The sequence below is a fragment of the Ambystoma mexicanum genome, chromosome 12 (genome assembly GCF_040938575.1).
Source record: "Ambystoma mexicanum isolate Mex_15411 chromosome 12, UKY_AmexF1_1, whole genome shotgun sequence".
Taxonomy (NCBI): Eukaryota; Metazoa; Chordata; class Amphibia; order Caudata; family Ambystomatidae; genus Ambystoma; species Ambystoma mexicanum.
The window spans coordinates 205,795,407-205,815,624 of record NC_090936.1 but is presented as its reverse complement, the minus strand read 5'-3'; the positions used below and the strand labels follow the sequence as shown (position 1 = coordinate 205,815,624).

The 20,218-nt window shown below is 45.6% G+C and overlaps 1 protein-coding gene across 3 annotated transcripts in view; it reads left to right on the top strand.

The window, feature by feature from the left end:
* Positions 1-20,218, top strand: part of RMND1 (required for meiotic nuclear division 1 homolog) — a 647,398-nt gene that overhangs the window by 613,716 nt on the left and 13,464 nt on the right. For all 3 annotated transcript variants that reach the window (XM_069628317.1, XM_069628319.1, XM_069628318.1), the window contains one exon: positions 7,738-7,858. In XM_069628317.1, the coding sequence (XP_069484418.1) occupies positions 7,738-7,858 (121 nt within the window). The remainder of the gene's footprint in view (positions 1-7,737; positions 7,859-20,218) is intronic.

The following is a 20,218-nucleotide window of genomic DNA, read 5'->3' as shown; positions in this document are numbered from 1 at the left end:
CTGCGACTGGTGCAGAGTTCAGAATGTGGATCCTTTTGCATGTGACATCCCCATGGTTCTGTCCTTTTTACTTTCTTTGGCCCACAGGGGCTTGCAAGTGGGTACCATTAAAGGTTACCTGGCGGCGCTGTCCATCTTTAAGCGCTCGTCTGAAGAGTGTTCTTACTTTAAAATCCCTTTAATTTCACTGTTTCTGAAAGGGCTCACTAATGTGTTCCCTCCGTCACCTTTCCTGGTGCCCGGTTGGGATTTAAACCTTGTTCTTAAGTTTCTTATGGGTGCTGCGTTTGAGCCTTTACATTCTTGCCCTTTGAGGCTGTTAAATCTGAAAAATGTGTTTTTAGTTGCGGTTACTTCCGCTCACAGAGTGAGTGAGTTACAGGCACTTTCAGTTAAGCCACCCTTCACTGTATTTCACAAGGACAGGGTTGTCCTTAGAGTTCGTCATTCTTTTCTTCCGAAGGTGGTTTCGGAATTTCATTTGAGACAGAAGGTTGTTCTTCCCGCGTTCTATCCTCCTCCACATCCTGGTAAGGAAGAGGAGAGGCTCCATAGGCTTGATCCTAGGAGAGCTTTAAGCTTTTATGTTTCACGCATGTCCCGGGTCAGAGTGGACGATCAACTCTTTATTGGTTACGCTGGAAAGCGTTTGGGACAAGCTGTGACGAAACAGACTTTGTCTCGCTGGATTATTTTGGCCATCTCGGAGTGTTACCGCTTGGCGGGTAAGGACCCACCGGCTGGCTTGCGGGCCCCTTCTACCAGGGGTATGGCTGCATCTACTGCCCTGCAGAGGGGTGTTCCTATTCGCAACATCTGTGATGCAGCCACTTGGGCTTCAGTACATACATTTGTACGTCACTATTCCCTCGATTCCATCCGAGGACAGGATCTGGCTTTTGGCAAGGCGGTCCTTTGCTCTGCTATTTGATTGGCAATTCTAAATTTTGATTCTAAATTCTTTCCCTCCTCCTTGCTCTGGTACTGCCTTGGGAGTCTGTCATAGATATGGAATACGTCGGAGGACCCAATCCCCTCGAAGAACAAGTTACTTTCTTACCTGGTAACGTTCTTTCGATGGGATGGTCCGACGACGTATTCCATATCGCTCCCTCCCTACCTTCCCCGCTGCAGAATTTCTTTTGCGATTGCAGCTTACGTTCCGCAAGGCTTTGTGTCAGACTGACAGTAGACTAATGTCACACGTTCTGGGGGAAAAACTACAACTGAGGCTACAGGCGTTGTGCGTCCTACTTATCACATCGGATGACGTCGGAGGAGGTCCTCGACAACGGCGCATCGACGTCATCGACGCAGGACGCAGGCGCCGAAAAAAGTTTCCGAAGCAGCAAAGCTGTGGTGATTACCTGTCCTAGATATGGAATACGTCGTCGGACCATCCCATCGAAAGAACGTTACCAGGTAAGAAAGTAACTTGTTCTTTTTAATTGTGCACTATGATCTGGGGTACTTGTGGTTCGCAAAATAATGAATGTTGTTTTAATGCTCTATATTATTTCAGCTGGTCAACACCAATTATCAACCGAACGGTTGGGCATTGAGAAGCAAAGCAGAAATATGAATGAACCAATAGTGTGCCAACATTTCAGGAGGCACTGCTTCCACACATAGTTTAGCCAATTACATAGTATAAAAAAGAGAGTTTGGAAGAAGTGGGAGAACTAAAAACCACCAAACTAAGGGAAATTCAAATTACAGGGTCTCGACCCATGAGGCGGTATACATGGAAGTGTCCGGTGACTGTGGAATTGCTGAGCAAGAAGGATGTGCTGACATACTTTCTATTTGCCGTAAATGTAAGGCATCAGCTGAGCAGCGTGATCCCTAAAAGAGGATCCCCGTCACTGCCCCCTGAAAAATCTATGCACATTTTAGCTGAACCCATCCTAGAAATCTGCAACTCTTCATCAACTGCTTACAACTGCCACCATCACACTGTTATTAAAGTAACACAATATTCACCCCATCATCATGGAAAACATTAAACACATCTCCAACATCTGTTTCCTGGGGAAAATCATAGAAAGGTTTGTCACCACTCAACTTAATCTCATCTGCCACTGCCAGAACTTTGGGTGGCTGCACGACAACCAATCTGGCGCTGCTCCTTCGGAAGCTCAGAAACTAGTATTCTATTCATGAGGGAAATAAATTCTTGCGGCCCTGGCTAAAACAGCGCTGATTACATTGCCCTATACAAAGAATCCACCAGCTGCAACTCCTCTTAAATAAAGCAGTAAGACTCATTTTTCCCCTCACCTTTGAAAGTTCCTTATCAAACAGATAATTATTTCTAAAACCCTCTTCAAAGTCCACAAAGGGTTCTGTAACAAAGGCCCTGCCTACCTATTACCCAGGATTATAATCAGCGTCTTATGTTCTCCCAAGTTCCAGCATATTCTACATGGTGACGGCTTACTCACCGAATTTAGGTCCAAGAATTAGACTAATGTCCCACTGGATCTCAGATCGGGACACTCGTACAAATCATTTTTCAGGAAACCCACTTCTGCCCTCCGTTTGCCAGGTTCTATTTCTCATGTCCTGCGCTTGAGGCCTCTGCCTTCTCTCCCTTTGTTTCCAACGACAACCCTGCTCTAAACTGTTTCCCTTATACTGCCTTTTCCATGCAAGTTTTGCTTGATTTGATTTTTCTCCTTCCCAGTATGTGCTCTTTGTATTGTGATATGATGAGATGTGTCACCCCTCTCTGTGCTGTTAATCGGTTGCACCATAATGTTGGCATGTTATAAAACTTGAAAATACATTGTTAAGTAAGTGCTTCAAACACTAGGCCAAGATTCCAGAGTTCTGCTACAAAATCTGTGAGTGCTGTGCATGTGGGAAGTGCTGTCTGGAAAGCGGCATTGGAAACAGGGCTGATACTGGCAAAAGCAGTCATAATATGAGCTGTAAAATGACTGTCTCCAGTTGCCTTTTGAATTTTAAGTCTTGTAAAGAATCGGAAACTTGCACATGTATGTGAAACAGAGAATCACACTGAGTCCCAATACGTTGGGTGTCCTATGAGTGCGCCAACTGCTTTAAGTCCTTCAACAGAACAATGTGAAGCACTATGAGTGAGGGATCCGCTTTGAGCCCTGTCTGATAGGTTCATGGGTCTGTTCTTGTGAAAGTGGGCCAAGCAGCCCTCTTAACGTGAGGCTGGCAGCCTACCAGGGCAACACCACAGCCACACCTACTTCGCGTGTGGTCTGGGGGATTTGAGGTGGGACCCCTGCCCACTGCTCCCTGGTATGTGTGGCGTCATGGCAGTACCTTTATGCCTCTTTCCCTGTAACAATGCCTATCAACCTCCTGGCCAGGTCACCCTTTCTGATCTTTCAGGTGGTTCCTGGGAAGCAGCACCATCCAGAGAAAAACTACAAGTACAATAATGCCCCTTGAACCAATGGATAAGATTCAGCACGGAACAGAAGGAATTAACTTATTGCTATAATGGAAATAAAGGAGCTGAATGGGAGACCCAACACCCATCTTACAAACCCCAGACTGGGTACAGGGGAGCATTGAAGCAGTGGCAGCAGAACTGGAAGTAGCATATTACTGCACAGGAGTACGGTAGACCCAGGAACACTCCCATGCCCTGTTTGAACAGTGACTCAACCCGGATAGAAATGGAACTGAGAGCAAGTGACCAAAGTGACTGCATGGCCAGCTGGCCAGCTGGAGGAAAATGAAGGCTAAAAGGGGGCAGGGCTAAAGGGGAGGTTCCAGTTCAGCAGGAAAGGAGATGGGAGGAGTTGGATAGATCGGCTAGAGATTAGACCTGGGAAAAAGCTGACCGAATGTCCAATGAAAGCTCAAGGAGGCTTACAGACAGAAAGTGGAGGTCTATAAAACCCCAGAAGTGTAATTTGACAGTGAAAGGTTTTTGGGTGAGGTTGGAGGAGTACCAAGAGAGGAATGTGCATCAGGTGGAGGAGGAGGACTTGGAAGAGTTTTGGCTCGTTTGGGGCGACTGAAGATAAGGTGTTTGGACTGAGCGGGTGATAGCATTTTGGTTATTTGTAATTTTGGCTGTTTGTATGTGAATGAAAGAGAGTGAGGGACAGGTTAGTTAAGGGGGAACAGAGGTAGAAACGGTGAGAAGGTAGATTAAGAGGGAAGAGTAGAGCGGCAGAGACGAGAGGGGTAATTAGGAGGCAGGTGGCTGGTGGAGAGTAGAGGCGGGGGTAAGGTGGGGAGGAGAGCCATCTAGAGGGGAGAATATAAGAGAGCGATAGGACCAGTAGATAAGGGGGAGAGAGACAGAAGGGAGGTTGAAGAAGAGTGGAGAGAGGCATAGAGAAAGGCGAGTTAGGAAAAAGGTGAAAGACCATCATCCAGAAGAATGGCACACGAGGGCAATCATAGCACCCGTTTAGGTCACTTTGGAAGTTTGTGAGTGTGTCGAGGAGAGAAAGCTACATAGTTTCGGCCCTTTCTAGGATAGGGATAGACTAGACAGTAGGGGTACCCTGGCTATAGTGGAACAGCACTGTGATAAGATGTTTTGGAGTATGGAGCCTGGGCTAAGGAGGTGGGAGCCACCTTCGAGGTTGAGGGAAAAGGAACAGGGACCAACACTAGATTAGGAGTCTGTGAAGGCATCATGAAGCAAGGCACAGACAACAGATTCAAAGTTCAAAATAAAATAGTTTATGGATGAAGGCCTAACTTGCCCTATGCTAAGGTGGGACTTCCCTACCTAAAGAAAACTAGGGATAGGCTGAGTCAGGAAGTTCAACTTAAGTCTGGCTGTGTCCAAAACCTATACTTGACCTAACAGCTAAAGCTAAACAATGTGTAGGGATGTCACCAACAAAAGAAATAGTGTTTCAAATAAAGTTAGGTGCTCCTTCCAACTCTAGACTTACTTTCCAGCTTCTCTTCCCCAAGGTCAAGATAGTTCCAAAAAAATCTCAAAGGAATCTTGGGGTTCCCATCCACAAGAAGACCATGCAGTTTCAAAATTAGTCTCTGCATTCTCCTCTCCCAAGACACCAACTTGCTCAGCTTGCCAACTTGTACTCCAGGTCAGTCTCAACTTTCAAAAGAAACCAAGTCCAGGTCAACTTTATACTCCTAGTTATGGATAGTTCATACAGATTGCCTTCTTCTGCTTTACTTCAGCAATCTTTCTCAGTCACTTGTAAGTACTTTCTGTATATTTCCTTGGCTTTCACAGATGGAGTATAACGGTCCAGGCGCAGTTATCTGACCACACGGTCCACCCATTACAAGTCACGCAACCGGTCACCCTCGGCTTGCTTTCCCATACAGGTTCTTCTGTAGCTACTCCTGTGTTCTGGTTCACACTCACTTGCCTTTTATTTGCCTGACTTCTGGCTTTACCACAACGTGTTTCACTCTTTGCCAGTCTCTGGACTTTGCCACCATGATTTCAGTTATACAGTTCACTTTGTGCTGCTTTTTTTCCCCCTCTCTAAGTTGCTTTCACACTCCTTAGCAATGTTCCCTTCCTGCTTTACATTGCATTTCATCGGATTCACCCTTAACTTGTGATATATGTTATTTGTTTTTCAGGCTAATATTGTCGTTTGCACGTTGGCTGATTAAAAGCTTTTATTTGTTCACCAAAAGCTCTCGTTCAATTTGGTATTCAATAGTTTCCAGTTTTTGTTTGCTCACACTTTGCAGTAATCATCAAAGCCATTTAGTTTGGTTCACCATATCTTTCACCTGGATTCTCGCCAATCGGCATTCCCTTTTTGCCACGTAAAAGCCCCAGGAGCGCTCCAGCTCGAGTGATCCCTTTTCCTCATCGGTCTCCGGTGTCTCCTCTGGGGGGCTGTCACCTCCCTCTCTGCTCCCTGTACACTTCAATTTGCTTTTCTCTTTCTCTGTGTGGGTCACCAGCAGCTCCGCTTGCGTCCCACGGACGTTGCCAGTGACAAACAACGACTGGATCTCTCCTCTGGCCCGTCACTTCTAAAGCAGGCCCCGACTAGCGAGGGTCCCAATGCTATGGCCTTCGCACTGCCCTGGCCTGCTTGACCCCGGCGCCACAGTCTCTTCCAGTTCTCGCTGGCCTCCTACTTTCCCGACAGGCCCACCCTTGGCTGCCTCGTACTCTGCAGGAATTCTCTGTCTGCATGCCTCCCTTCTGGTCTCTCTCTATTCTCTCTGACCCCACCTTTTATACACCTGCAACTGTTTAACAGGTTGCAGATGTTAGTCTTTAGGCTCAATCGCCTGACCACAATTAGTGAAGCATTCAGGACATGCCTGACCCTTTCACCAGTCTAAAGGCCTCTTGCTTGTCTTAGTACTAGAATGGTGAAAGGATCTTTTAGTGTGCATTAGTCTTAGTCGCCTCTTTTTCGTCCCAGTACTATAGTGGAATGAATGAGAGGAATTGAGGGGAGAAGGTTTACAATAGCCTATAAAGGCAGGGGGAGGGGGAGTTTGGTTCTCAGAAAGAAAAGGGGGATACCATGTCCCGCCTTCTGAACTCCTCATCTTCACCTCCTTCCTAGGGCATCTAAACTGATGCTGCCTTCGGGTATAATTCCGTTAAGAGGAAAAAGGGTAACAGGGTTCATCATGGAATGGGAATGGGGAATACTGTGCCTCACCCAAGGACATCCTCTCCCCAATCCCCAAGGACCTTCCACCCAGGTAATCCTCCCTCGCATCTCCACCCCCAGGGTCAGGATCCAACAGCAATGGACTTTCCCTGGCCACCTGATAAGCAGACCCAAGGGGAGTAGATGTGAGGACGCCCTCAGGTTTCTCACAAGTCCCAATTACTACTTTTTTGTGCATATTTTTGTAGTAACTGTTGAAAACCTATTTATTTTGTCCTGTGGTTTATTGAGAACATGGTCACAACTGAAACCTATGAAGGTGAATATGTGAGTTTTAACCCAAGCTTTTTAAAATGCTATGAAAGTGTAAGGGCTTTGGTATCATGTGAACTGAATCTTTGAAAAGCTATAAAGTATGCTCTGATTCTATGATATAGTGTCACATTTTGTATCCTGACACTCCACGAAACCCCATGAATGGAATTATCAAAGCCCATTGTGTTTCTTTCAAGCCTGAAATATGTCATGAAATGAAGTGATGGGACAAAATAAAATAATTAACCTTAATATCTGATGCTGCAGTAAAGGCACTAAGTGACTCATGTAGATCTTTGAAGTTTACTTGGGCTTATTTTCTTGCAGCTTCTTTAATAACGATTATCAGGCCAGAGTTACACAAAAGAGAAGCAACGTGGTTGCTTGTCATGTACTTCTGCAGCTGCAAGGTACCTGTGACTGCCCTTGTGTATTTAACGTGCCTGTGCTGTGGGTGGAGAGGCAACACATGTTGGCACTGTTTTTTTTTTGTTTTTGTTTTTTTGGCAGGAGACCAAGGATGGTTGGGCTCTGCCACAGGGCAGAGCACAATGCTTTGTAAGTTGCCAAACAATTGTAAACATCAAGGGGCATATTCTCATGAATGAGCGTAAATGAAAAAAGCGCGGAATATGTGCTTTTTTCATTTGCGCTCATTGCTTAAATACGCAGGTCACCGTTTGTGAATTCTAGGATACACTCATTCAGATGCGCTTTGTAAATTGGGCTGCTCCTTTTTTGGGCGATGAGCTGCGCTAGAAAAGCTGGCCCCAAATGTTTTGTGTGTATATTTTTTCAACATGCTGCTACCAAAATAAGCATGTTAAATGAATGTGTTTTCTTCTAGACACCGTATAAATCTAAGCTCCGATTTATTGATTACCCCTGATTTCTACTGGGATAGAGAGAATCTGGAGCAGCTTTATGATAAAACCTGTCAGTTTCTCAGCATAAACCGCAGGGTAAAGGTGAGGCTTTTGCATTATTTGACAATGTACTATTCTTTTCAGTGCCCTTTTTTGTTCCCTAGCCTAAGGAGATATTGTTCACTTAGTGTGTATACAAAACATTTATTTTTGTTTACTTTTGAAGTGCATAGTTAAACTTAATACTAGTTACCTTGTATGCATGGATTTAAAATTCTATCCTCCATGTTCTTAACCATTTATTGTGAAATGCATTGTACACGTGAACTGTTTCTTCATCTGTTGGGTACCTTGAATTATTGCAATTGAATTTGATGAATAGCACGAAAACATCCTCAGTTAAGGACAAAGTTGTATCGTTTGGGCTGAGATGCTGGGTTAAGATGTAGAATGTGGATTCATGCTAGGATTCTATTTTTTCATATAATGTGTCTCTTCTACCTCGGTTTGCAATAGGGAAACTGGATCTTCCTGTGCTTTCTTTACATTTGTGCATTGTGTTGTGGCAAGTCCTGGTGAGGAGGTCGAAATTGTCTGAGATAGTCTGTACATGCGCCCTTGCCCTCCTTAAGTCTTCTATGCACATCCACCTTCAGTTCCTGATTTATTGTTAACTGTGTGACTAATTGCCATCACCAAAGCCACATTCAAAGTCTTTTGTTGCTATTATTCCCTATTTGATGGGCTTGTGGACCCTTGATCTTTATAAAATGTTGTTATTGAGGAAAATGAGGAGGAGGCGGAGACTGTAGAGTTTCATAGATGTGCAGCACAGTGTTTCGCGTTGAGAGCGTGCTGCTACAGAGCAAGGGAGCCACTCTTAGAGCATGGCATTAAGAAAAGCGTCCCACTTGCATTGCCAACCTGCTTTCCCTCATAAGACATTGTGGAGGCCACCAGTGCTGGAATCCTGGTCCAACTTTAGAAATTTGGGGTTTGTATTGTGAAAGGAGGGAGCTAGCATTTAGTAGCCTCTCTGGTATTAACAGAGGCGTCCTAGCGGAACCTTACTATTCGTGATTTATGTGGATTAGTAATAATGGGGTGCCCGTCTGCGAACGGTTGCGGCAGATGACTAGGCAGGGATGAAGCAGTAGTAATAATCAAGAAAGGCAAGGTGTGAAGTACAATGGAAAAAAACAGGAAGAGCATGGATGAAGACGGATACAAGCAGAAAACATGGCCCAGGAAACTGGGGCCGCAGAGCAGAAGACAGGGCAGCAAAGGAGGGTCAGGGTGGATCAAAGGGAGATGGGAGGAAGTGCCAATCAGAGAGCTACAGGGCAGAAGGCCTGTGTAGAGCAGTTTAAGAAGCGCTGACTGTTCCATCAGACTGGTTAAATACTGTTTTGCCGTGCATAAACAGCCATGAGCTCTGAATCGGGTTCATCATGACTATATGAAGCATGTAGGCAACCGCAGATGCAGCGAGGCATGACTGAGGGCCCCGGTGCGTGCTCAGAATGATCATCATGGTGACTTCCAGTGGCACAGGGCCTGCCATCGTTGTTGTCCCCCCCTGGGCTGGCTGCGAGTAGTGAGCGTGGGACGGGAGATAACCACACAATTGAGGACTGGCATTCCAAAACATGTCTGCAAAGTGGTGACGCATGGAAAGCTGGAACCGGCCCAGCAGGGGGATCGGAGAGCTGAAGCTGTGATGTAGTTAAATGGCACAGACTGCAGTGCTTTAAATTCAGATTAGATAAGCAGGAGCTGAAAGCAGCTCTTGGGCATCGAGTACTAACCAGTGACCAGGAGCTACACAGGGGAACAAGGAGCTAGTACATAGTGTTCCGCAAATCTAACTTGCACATAAGATGCACACATTTCATTTTATCCATTACTCCTGACCACTTAGGCTTTAAATGTCATATAGATGAGTCAAGACGTTTATAATGCACAGAGTTAAATCCATAAAGGTGTGTTTGTTTGGCATCAGTTGTCCTTGGGAGTCAAAAGTAGCTCCTTATAGCTGTTGTAGTTGTTGATGTCAAGCTAACCAGGCTCTTCTAAGCTACAAATAGGTGCTAAATAGCTTCCAGCTCCCCTCAATTCCGAATCCTGGACTGAATCAAGCAATAACCCAAAGTTACCTCTAAAGCAGATCAGTCATAACACCAATCCAGAAAGCTGTGTCTGCACACACAGCCAGACATCGAGAGACACTCTGAGATAGAGGGTCCCTTGGAGGCAGGTGGGAATGTGAGGAGGAACCAGATCAGAGTTCAGAAAAGACCACAAAGCAAGTTTATGAAGTGCACAATTGTCCAAGTCCTAGAGTCTTTGAAAGCATTCAATATGAAGTATGTGGAGCACACAATTGTTTAAGAGTAAGAGCCCCTCAATACATCCACACCAAACCTCAGGAAGACAAAGGAATTTGTCTTAAGTTCAAGAACCGATCTGTGTTCAAAACAGTAACACCGATGGTGTCGGAGTTTAACGAAACTGAAAAGGGTTCAAGATAAAGCTGATATGTGTTTTAAGTAAAGCCAATCTAAATGGGATTGCATAGGGAATCCTGGTGAGTGGGGGACCCCGCCCAATGAAAGAAGAGTCCTAACAGGCAACAAGGATGCTACAAGAGAATTCAAGTTGTAATATAGAGTATCCCAGACCAGAGATTATTTGGAAGACAGAGATTGAATGTGAAACTGGGATTGTGTTTATTAATTTCCCCTGGAGTTGCCCAAACCGAAAATTACTGGGTGGATGCCGAGGATACCACAAACACTAGCGTTACAGGGGCTTGCCGTTGTGCGATTTAAATCGCACTCCAGGATCCCTCATGATGGCCACCTGCTGGTTTGTGTACCAAAGTCCCTTCTTAAAGATCCAACTCTTTATGTTCTGGTAATTGCTGACATTCAAGGAGCCCAACAATTATTTTGGCTTTCTCCATCTTTATAGTGCCACAGGCCTATAAACAGATCTAGGAACCAGCTCTCGACCCGGTCACAGAGTTCTCCCTGCTGATCTGTCATGAACTGAGGTCCCAGGTGAATGTATGCCCCCCCCTCAAGTACCAGCCAAGAAGAACTAATATAATCCCTGGCCAGAAATTTGGACAAAAAGTGTAAAGAGGTACGGCTACGCCAGGCATTCGGCAGCTAGAAGAAAACAATGAGATAGTTCAACATAGACCTTGTAATATGATTATGTAAACCCCCATATACGTAGCATACCTGGTCCAGGAATAGGCAAACAATGAAGAGACGGAGTACAGCCTGATAATACTAGGAATCCAAACAAGGCAAGCCTAACCCGAACAGCACGAGGTCACAAACTAGGGATGATGCCACAGATGTCCAAAGTTGTTGTTTAGAAGTCTCACCAGAGTTCCAGGAAGATAGAAGTTCCACAGGGTCCATAATTCACAGTACCAAATCCAAGGAAAATCCACAAAAGTTACAGTGCAACAAATCAGGGTCTTTATTCAAATAGTCAAAGTTCGAGAAGTTAAACCAGTTCACCAAATCCAACAAGGAAAAACAACAATAATCCAGGCAGGACGCCAAATTCATAAAGCCGAAGAAGCCAGAGGGTTGAAAAGTACAGGAACGTAATAAGCCCCCCGCAGAACAGCTGAGAAGCAGGGAAGTCCTGTTGCCGGGTGTTTAAATAGACCAAGAATGGTATTTCCTGATTGATCATGTGACATGAAGCTGTCACGTGACTGCCCTGGTTCCATGTCGTTGTTGGTGTGTGCATCGTGCCGTGTCGCCTAGGTGCCATGCCAACCTCCAATAGCGTTACAGTGGCGTCTGCCATTGTGGTGTCCTGGGGGAAGAGGAAGGGTGCAGCCATGATCAGTGCGGGATCCCTGGTTGCAATAGGGAGGATCGCCGGCGTGTGGCAGGTAAGTGTATGACAGAGCCTCCCCTCAATGCCTGCAGACCCTGCGAGCGCTCAGGATGGGCACAATGGAACCAAGCCACCAACTGAGGGGCATAAATGTTAGCAACCGGCTCCCAGGTTCTCTCCTCGGGACCGTAACCCTTCCAGTCAACCAAATACTGTAGATGACCCCTGGACAGACGAGAGTCCAGGATGGCATTGACCTCGTACTCATCAGCAGAATCAAGAGGAGGTGATATAGATAAGCGAGTGGAAGCAGGACAAGGCCTGAGGAGAGAAGCATGAACAGCTGAGTGGATACACCAAGAAGCAGGAAGGGTCAGACTATAAGAAACAGGGCTGATCATTTTTGTGATTTTATAGGACCAACAAAAGAAGGAAGCAATTTACGGCAGCGTGGAATGCAGAGATATCGTGTCGACAGCCAGACTTTATCCCCTGGTTCATACACCGGGGCTGGGCGACAGTGGCAATCTGCCATATGATGCATGTATAACTGAGCGTCTTGTAGGTGTGTGTGGGTCTGTTCATGGATGGACTTCCTGTTTCTGTAGCAATCATGACAGCAGGGAGGTGGGTCATTTAGTAATGGTAGAGTATGTGGGTGTTGACCATAAAAGGAAAAGAAAGGAGACCCAGTTGTAAAGTGAGGGGCGTTGTTGTAAGCAAATTCTGCTGTACATAAAACATTGTACCATGTGTGTAGGTGTTGTAGACACAGACAGCAGAGATATCGTTCTAGCGTCTGGTTCAGACGTTTCGTATGTCCGCCGGTTTCTGGATGATAGCCAGAGGAAAACCGGGCATCGATACCAAGGAGGGAAGTGAGAGCAGTCCAAAAATGTGATGTGAACTATGATCAGAGACAATGATGGAAGGTAGGCCAAAAAAAAACAAAATACATAGTGAAAATATAGATCTGCCAGAACAGGAGCAGCGGGTATGCCTGAACAAGAAAGAAAACGAGAAATGTTTGTGAAATAATCGATGACCACCCAAATGGTATCATGGTTCTCTACTTTGGAAAGGTCAGTTATAAAATCCATGTAAACCATATACCACATCTGTTAGGAGGCGCTTAGTACCAACTTGAGATCTTATCTCCCTGTGCAATATTGTTGTCACTCATGGCATTGGGTATCTTAGTTACAAGGGATCCCTGGCTGTGTTGACTCAGTAAGGGTTCCAGATTCCAGGGGAGGTTGAGAGCTGAAGGAGAGAAGTGGTTTACTGCTGGGGGCCGTTCTCATGGATGTATCTTTTCTGAATAAAACCTCTCAACTCATGTGAAGTCTCTGAAGTGTATTACAGAACCTTTTAACATTGGCGACGAGGATTGGGCCCAGTGAGACGGATCCCGGCAACAACAGGAATCCTGCACCAGTTTTGGATTTTACCGGGTGCAAGGAAGCACAGGAAGGATATCCTGGTCGGTTTGACCCCCTGGACCTGGTCTGTGTCTCAGAGCCCCAGACGTCACCAACCTGTACATGGCACAATACCAAGAGGACCATATCTACCACAACGACAATCCCCACAGACCACACATCAAGGTCTGGCGTTGATACATCAACGACGTATTACTTATTTGGGAAGGAAGCATTGAAGGACTACTAGCCTTCCACCAATGGCTCAACGCACAAAACAACTACATCAAGTTCACCATTGAATGGGACTATCAAGCTATCAATTTTCCCGACTTGCACATCTATCGGTCCGGAGAGATGTTGAAGACAGAACTCTTTAGAAAACCCACCGATAGGAATACCCTACTTCACTTCACGAGTTACCATCCGCAAGGGTTGAAATACAATCTCCCCTATGGTCAATTTCTTCGCATCCGGAGAAAATGTTCTGACAAAGAGAAATTTAACCTCCATGCACAACAACTGCAAACACGCCTTGGACAAAGAGGCTATCCGAGGAAGTCAATCAAGACAGCCAAAAAAAAGAGCAGCAAACACCGATCGCTCCCTTTGCCTAACGACCAAAGAGAAAGACCCTATCAACAGATCCGTTTGCGTGACCACGTACAATCCTGTCAGCAACCTCATAAAAAACACCATCAACAAACACTGGCATCTGGTCAAGAATGAAGGCACTCTTGCGAAGAAACCACTGTTCGCATTCAAGAAGAACAGAAATCTAAGAGACTCCCTGGTCCATACATTTCTAGAACCTACTAAACCAGCAACAACTCTGTGGAACCTTCCGCCAGTGGTAGGCCATTTTAGTTGCGGACAATGCGTCGCTTGCCGTTTTACAACCAACAGCAAAACTTTCACTCACAAGAATCTTGTCTGGAAACAGAACAGCCACACTAACTGCGAGAGCAAGTACGTGATCTACGCCATCAAGTGTCCCTGTGACTTGGTCTATATTGGCAAAACCATTAGACCTGTCAAACAAAGGATTAATGAGCACAGATCGTGCATTAAGAACCAAATCGAGGACAAACCTTTGGTCGAACACTTTACCAAGAAGAAACACACCCACGAACAATTCACATGGACCGTGGTTCAGCAACTCCTGCCGCAAAGACGGGGAGGAGATATCAACCTTGCCCTCACCAGACTTGAGCAAAAATGGGTTCACAAATTAGACTCGGTTCAAAACGGTTTAAATATAACCGTTGAATGGAAACACTTCTAGAAAACAACAAGTGCTCCGTAAACATGGCACCATCATGGCCGTCAACACCCTCCCCAGGTGTCTGACCCTCAAGTAACACCTAAAGACACTCCTGCTCACCGATCATGGGTCCTGCCACCTCCCAGAGGGAGCACTACAGATACTGCAACCTGTTTGTCAGCCACAGCACCGAGACTACAGCAATAGTAATTGATTTCAATTATCTCACTTTGGCCTGGTGCCCGCCTGGTGTCCAACCCACACTCTACCACAGAGGACTGGGCATCCCCACACCAGTTTTTCTCTCAAATGGTTACACTAGAATCTATTATCACCAGTGTCCACAACACTCAATCAATTGAAATGTGCAACTACCACTAATACGGTACATCTTTGGCAGCAATGATTTCAACCTTATTGTTGCCTGCTATGTTGTGTGGTCTTTTATGCACAACCATGTCCACTATCTGCATGTGCCTCCGGCAGAAATCCTCAGTCCTAAACTGTATTGATTTAGGTGTTGTATAATTTTTCTGTATCTAGAGCAATAGCCGATGCCTCACGGGCCTCAACAGGAGTCCCCTCTACCTAGACATACTCTTGGTCCATGTGTCACACACACCGTGACACTGTCTGTATGTGTCCGCCAATAGCAGAGGCCATGTCACGCCCCACCGGACTACATTACCCAACATCCCATGCGTCGTCTCGCACTTCGATGGGGATACCACGCATAGCCATCTGATTGGCTCCCGCAGGCAGCCTCTACTTGACCGCGGGCTCCCATTGCCTGTATTCAGCAACAGGCAGTGTTTTAGACTGACTGCCATGGCTTCCTCGGCCTCCGACTAACACGGCTCTCAGCAGTCCCCGCTCATCACGGCAGCCTACCATCACGACCGCGGTAAGTTCTCCTCGACTCGAACGCCGTGCAGCACGCACCGGGTCATTACACTAGCACGTCATGCCCAATCGTAACGCATTGATCAGTCTCACTTGAGGCACCCATCCACCAGCTCACCAGGGCTTTGCTCCTGTTTTCAAGTAGCCGCCATTATCTGGTCCTTCAAAAGGGTAAACTATATTTATGTTCGGAACACTGTGTGTCCCAGGAGCCAGTGGCGTTTCCTCTCAGTTCGGTAACCTTTGCACTTACCCCCACGCTGGGTACGAATTTGTTGAGATGCACTATAAGTTAAGCCTTGTGTTGCACAACTTGTGCACCACACTCGAGTCATTATCCACACCACCAACGCTGTACTCCAGGCACCACCACTGAGCTCACTTTAGTACTCAGTGTCTTTAGAGCAATAACAGCACCGCCTCGCGTGTCCACCATACCCAGGGTCACTTTTGGTTTTCCCCATGACCCTTGAGCGCATAGGGTATTTCGACACGGTTGACTAAGTAGCCACCTTTAGTGCCGGTCACTAACACCATCCAGCACTCTCGAATCCCCACGATTATGGGTTACTACACACCTGGTTTTTCCACTCTCCAGACCTGGGTCCAACATCGGCCCACTCCGGTACCGTGAGACTCTGAACCACGTCGGCCTCTAGGAAACTACAGCCGACCCACCCAGTGCCAGCATTGCACCGGTTATCCTGCATTCATTTTGGATTTCCCGACAGCATCCCTCTGCTATCTCAGCAGTAGGTAAGCTGTCCTTTAGATACACCATGTGATGTATCACCTGGGCACCAATTGGCCTGTATTAAATACCTTTAGTAATTTATGAACAACCACCCGAGATCCTAACAGTTCTGTTTCACCCACAGACATCAAGGACAGCACCGCCAGCGGTGCCTTTTCCTGACGAAGGCCAGCATAAAGACAGGCTCCAACCAAGCCACTTTCTTTGGCCGAAAGACACCCTGTGTCACACCCTGTGTCGAACTACGTGACACAACTGTACTACCTTGTATTTGTCATATTCAAAGTTTGTTGTGTGCACTTTTTGTTTACTACGCCTCAGACCATCCCCAGTCTCAGGCTCGTGTTTTTCCTGTACCAGCGGGTTCTTATACCCCCTCGATCTGTAAGGAAACATGTATCCCAATGTAGTTTTGACCTCTACACTCCGGAGGCCGACACCTATTTGTGCTACTACTGTATAACTAACTTTGTCCGTTCGTCGATTTCTTTCGTGCTTATCGGAAGAAATGTAAAGTAAATTGTTGAGCCACTAACTACTTCCTGTGTGAGTACATAATAAACACACACACACAGCACTTTTGTGTCTCTGTATTGGATCTCCTCATCCTGATTATTTGTTTATGATATGTGTCTCGGAGCGGACATAGTGCAGCCTGAAGCGGAGTGTGTGTCCCGGAAGCATAGTTTATTTTTGAATTTGGAAGGTGAGAGCAGCATCATTTACTTATTGGAATCGGGGAGTACGGTAGATTACTGAAGAAACGCTTAGTGAGGGAGGCCTACCGTTAGCTTCACTCGGACTTGCATCATTCAAATGCTTCAGTGAGCGCAAGGTGCTGGAATATTGTCATTGTGCGATCCCGCCGTTGGATGCAACCACCACCACTATATACATTTAAGTTTATTTTAACTTTGCAGATTTAAAGAGTTTGGATTACTTGCTACTTTTGGGGAACAGTGCTTCAGAGGAAGAGGTTTGCTTGTACTGGGGGTGACAGTATCCAGGTTGAGACATGGCAAACATGCCGGCTCCAGTTTTCTTCCTTCCAATGCCAGGTGAACCTAGAGTGCGTTGGTTAGACTGGAAGGAGGGCTTTTACAAATATGTGCTGGCTGCATTTGGCCCCAACTTTTCCAATGAGCGCAAAGAGGCGCTACTCTTTCATTGCTTAGGTGCTGCTGGGCAAGAAGTGTTAAAAAAGCTTCCGGAACCTTCAGATATTCCTGAAGGGGGGGCCATTTGAAAAAAACTTTAGCAAAGTTGGACAAACATTATTGTGTTAAGGAGAATATAATACTAGAAAGGTACAAGTTTTCCACAAGAGACCAGAAGAGTGGGGAGAATAATGTTAGAATGTATAACTGTCCTTAGAGGTTTGGCTATTAAGTGTAGATTTGGTCATTGTCATGACAAACACATAACGGATCAATTGATGATCAAATGTTCAAATGACAATATCAGAAGGGAATTATGGAAGGAAAAGAATCCCTCTCTTGACAGGGCGATTGAGATAGCGAAAATGGTAGAACATACAGATATATGTATAAAGCTTCTTCAAAAAGACAATCCATCGCATGATAGACCCAAGACAGATGACAATGAGGCTGCGATACAAAATGTTTCAAAAGTGGAACAGAGAAGTGTTGCAGGGCCTCCCCGCCGTCCTTTGCAAATGGGCAGGAGGACAGAGAATCGTCAAAGTCTTGCCAACAGTGGTTGTCCATGAGGGCAGCCAAAGGATCACCCAGTGAGACTAATGCATTTAAGGGTGGTGTAGAGATTCTAGTTACTCGAGAGGTGCTCCAATAAGGAGGTGCTTCAGGTGTGGAAGTCTGTCACATTTAGCATCTGACAAAGAGTGTTATGCAATCCACATAATATGTAATGACTGTGGAGTGAGAGGACACATGGCCAGGTGTTGTAGGAATTTCAATGCAAGCTCAGGTCAGGTACATGAGGTCAACGTAGAGCATGAGTATGACGCAAATGATGATGATGGTAGGGAGGTGGTGTTTTCAGTCAATGCCATTGATGGGAAAGTGAAGAAAAAGAAACCATACGCCACAGTGATGGTTGGAGGTATACCTGTGTCGATGCTCATGGATAGTGGAGCAGATTATATCTTGATAAGTGTGTATGTGTGGAGAGAAAAGTTTGTATGCTGTACCTTATGGGAGAATATAGTAAGAGCGAATGCCTATGGAGATGTACCGATAGAAATTATAGGATGTTTTGAAGCGGAGTTGCAATTCAAGAATAGGACGTCAACAGGAACAGTCCATGTGGCCACTTGAGGTGGGGAACTCCTGTCCTGGAGTGATCAAGCTGAACTGAAAATACGGCTTGAAGCAAGTCACCCAGATCAAGTATTGGCTGTAGGGAGTGAAGCCACTACCGCCAGTACCGTGGTAAATGATGGGAGAGCACAATCCAATACCACAATTGATAAATTAGGATGTTTGAAAGGATTTGTGCATAAGATTCGATTGAAGAGAGATTCCACTCCACAAATTGCTAAATTACGTACCATCCCATTAGCCCTCAGAGAAGATGCAGAAAGGGAATTGAAAAGAATGGAGAGTGAAGGAGTGATAAAGAAAATTGATTCCTCAGAGTGGGTTAGCCCTATAGTGATTGTGAGAAAGGGTAATGGATCTTTACGAATATGCATAGATCTCAGACATCTTAATAAGATGGCGGTAGCTGACAAATTTCCGCTACCCAGGATACATGATTTAATTGCAGGTCTATCTGGTTCTAAAATATTTTCCATTATTGACCTAAAATCGGCCTTTCATCAGGTGGAGTTACATCCTGACTCCAGAGACCTTACAGCTTTCATTACTCCAATTGGTCTTTTCAGATGCGTGCGTATGCCGTTTGGATTGGTTTCGGCAGCGAGTGTGTTCCAGAGCATAATGTACAAGTTACTAGGAGGTGAAAGAGGTGTCATGTGTTACCAGGATGATGTGCTAGTGTGTGGAAAGGATGAAATGGAACATGATAAGAGACTAGAGAGAGTGTTGAAAATATTTAAAGAAACGGGTCTTACAGAAATGTATATTTAAAGCTAACAAGGTAGAGTATCTTGGTCATGAAATCACGGGGGAAGGAGTCAAACCCAAGGAGAAGGCCATAGAAGCCATTTGTAAGATGGAAGTGCCAATGTCAAAGGCAGATGTATTGTCTTTCCTTGGCCTGTTTGAGTTCTATGGAAAATTTGTCAGAGGGCTGTCTGACATGTCAAGAAATTTGAGAATGCTGACTCGGAAAGGTGTTACCTTTAAGTGGAGTGATTTATGTAGGGAGGAGTTTGACAAGATTAAGGATGCCACTGCCCATGCTCCCATTTTGAATGTGTTTAAAGAAAGTAGACACTCATTACTGTTTGTAGATGCCAGTGAATATGGTGTTGGAGCAGTCTTAATGCAGGAGGATCAGGAAGGTCTGCACACAATAGCGTTTGCATCTAGGTCGCTCAAAGGACCTGAGAATAGGTACTCTGTAGTGGAAAAGGAGGCACTAGCTTGTGTCTGGGGAGTGGAAAAATTCAAAAGGTTCCTGTGGGGCAGGGAATTCACTTTGTGCACAGACCATAAGCCTTTGATTGGTATATTCACCAAGGACGGTCTGGAGGGAGTTTCCAGGCGCATTATGAAATGGGTGACCTCTTTACAAGGATTCCAATATAATATGCTACATGTCAAAGGTGAAACCAATGTAATTGCTGATGTCTTGTCCAGATCAGTGCTGAGAGAAACTTTGACTAAAGAGGAATTTTCAGGCCATGGGAGCGATGTTGAAATATTTCAGGTTCACAAGTCGATAAAGGACAATTGGGACATTGCTTGTTCAGGGGATGATTTGTACCAGAGAGTGGTGGGTTTGGTGATGGAATGTAAGACCAACTGTTGCCTGGGTGACCTAGGTGGTTTTGCCAAGGTTAGAGATGAACTCTGGATTGATAAAGGGTATTTACATAGGGGTCATCAGATGGTGGTACTCCTCAAGATGAGGAAATTGGTAATTGTTCAAGCTCATGTTGGGCACTTGGGACTAGCCAGAACCAAAGGTTTGGTTAGGTCAGAGTTCTGGTGGCCTAGTGTGGACAGAGACACAGAAGAAGTAGTCAACGGTTGTAGTGATTGTATTGAAGGGAATAAGGGACTCAGAGTACAGAAAGTTCCCATGACCGTGTGGAGATCACCTACAGTTCCGTGGGATGAAGTGGCCTTGGACTTGTTAGGCCC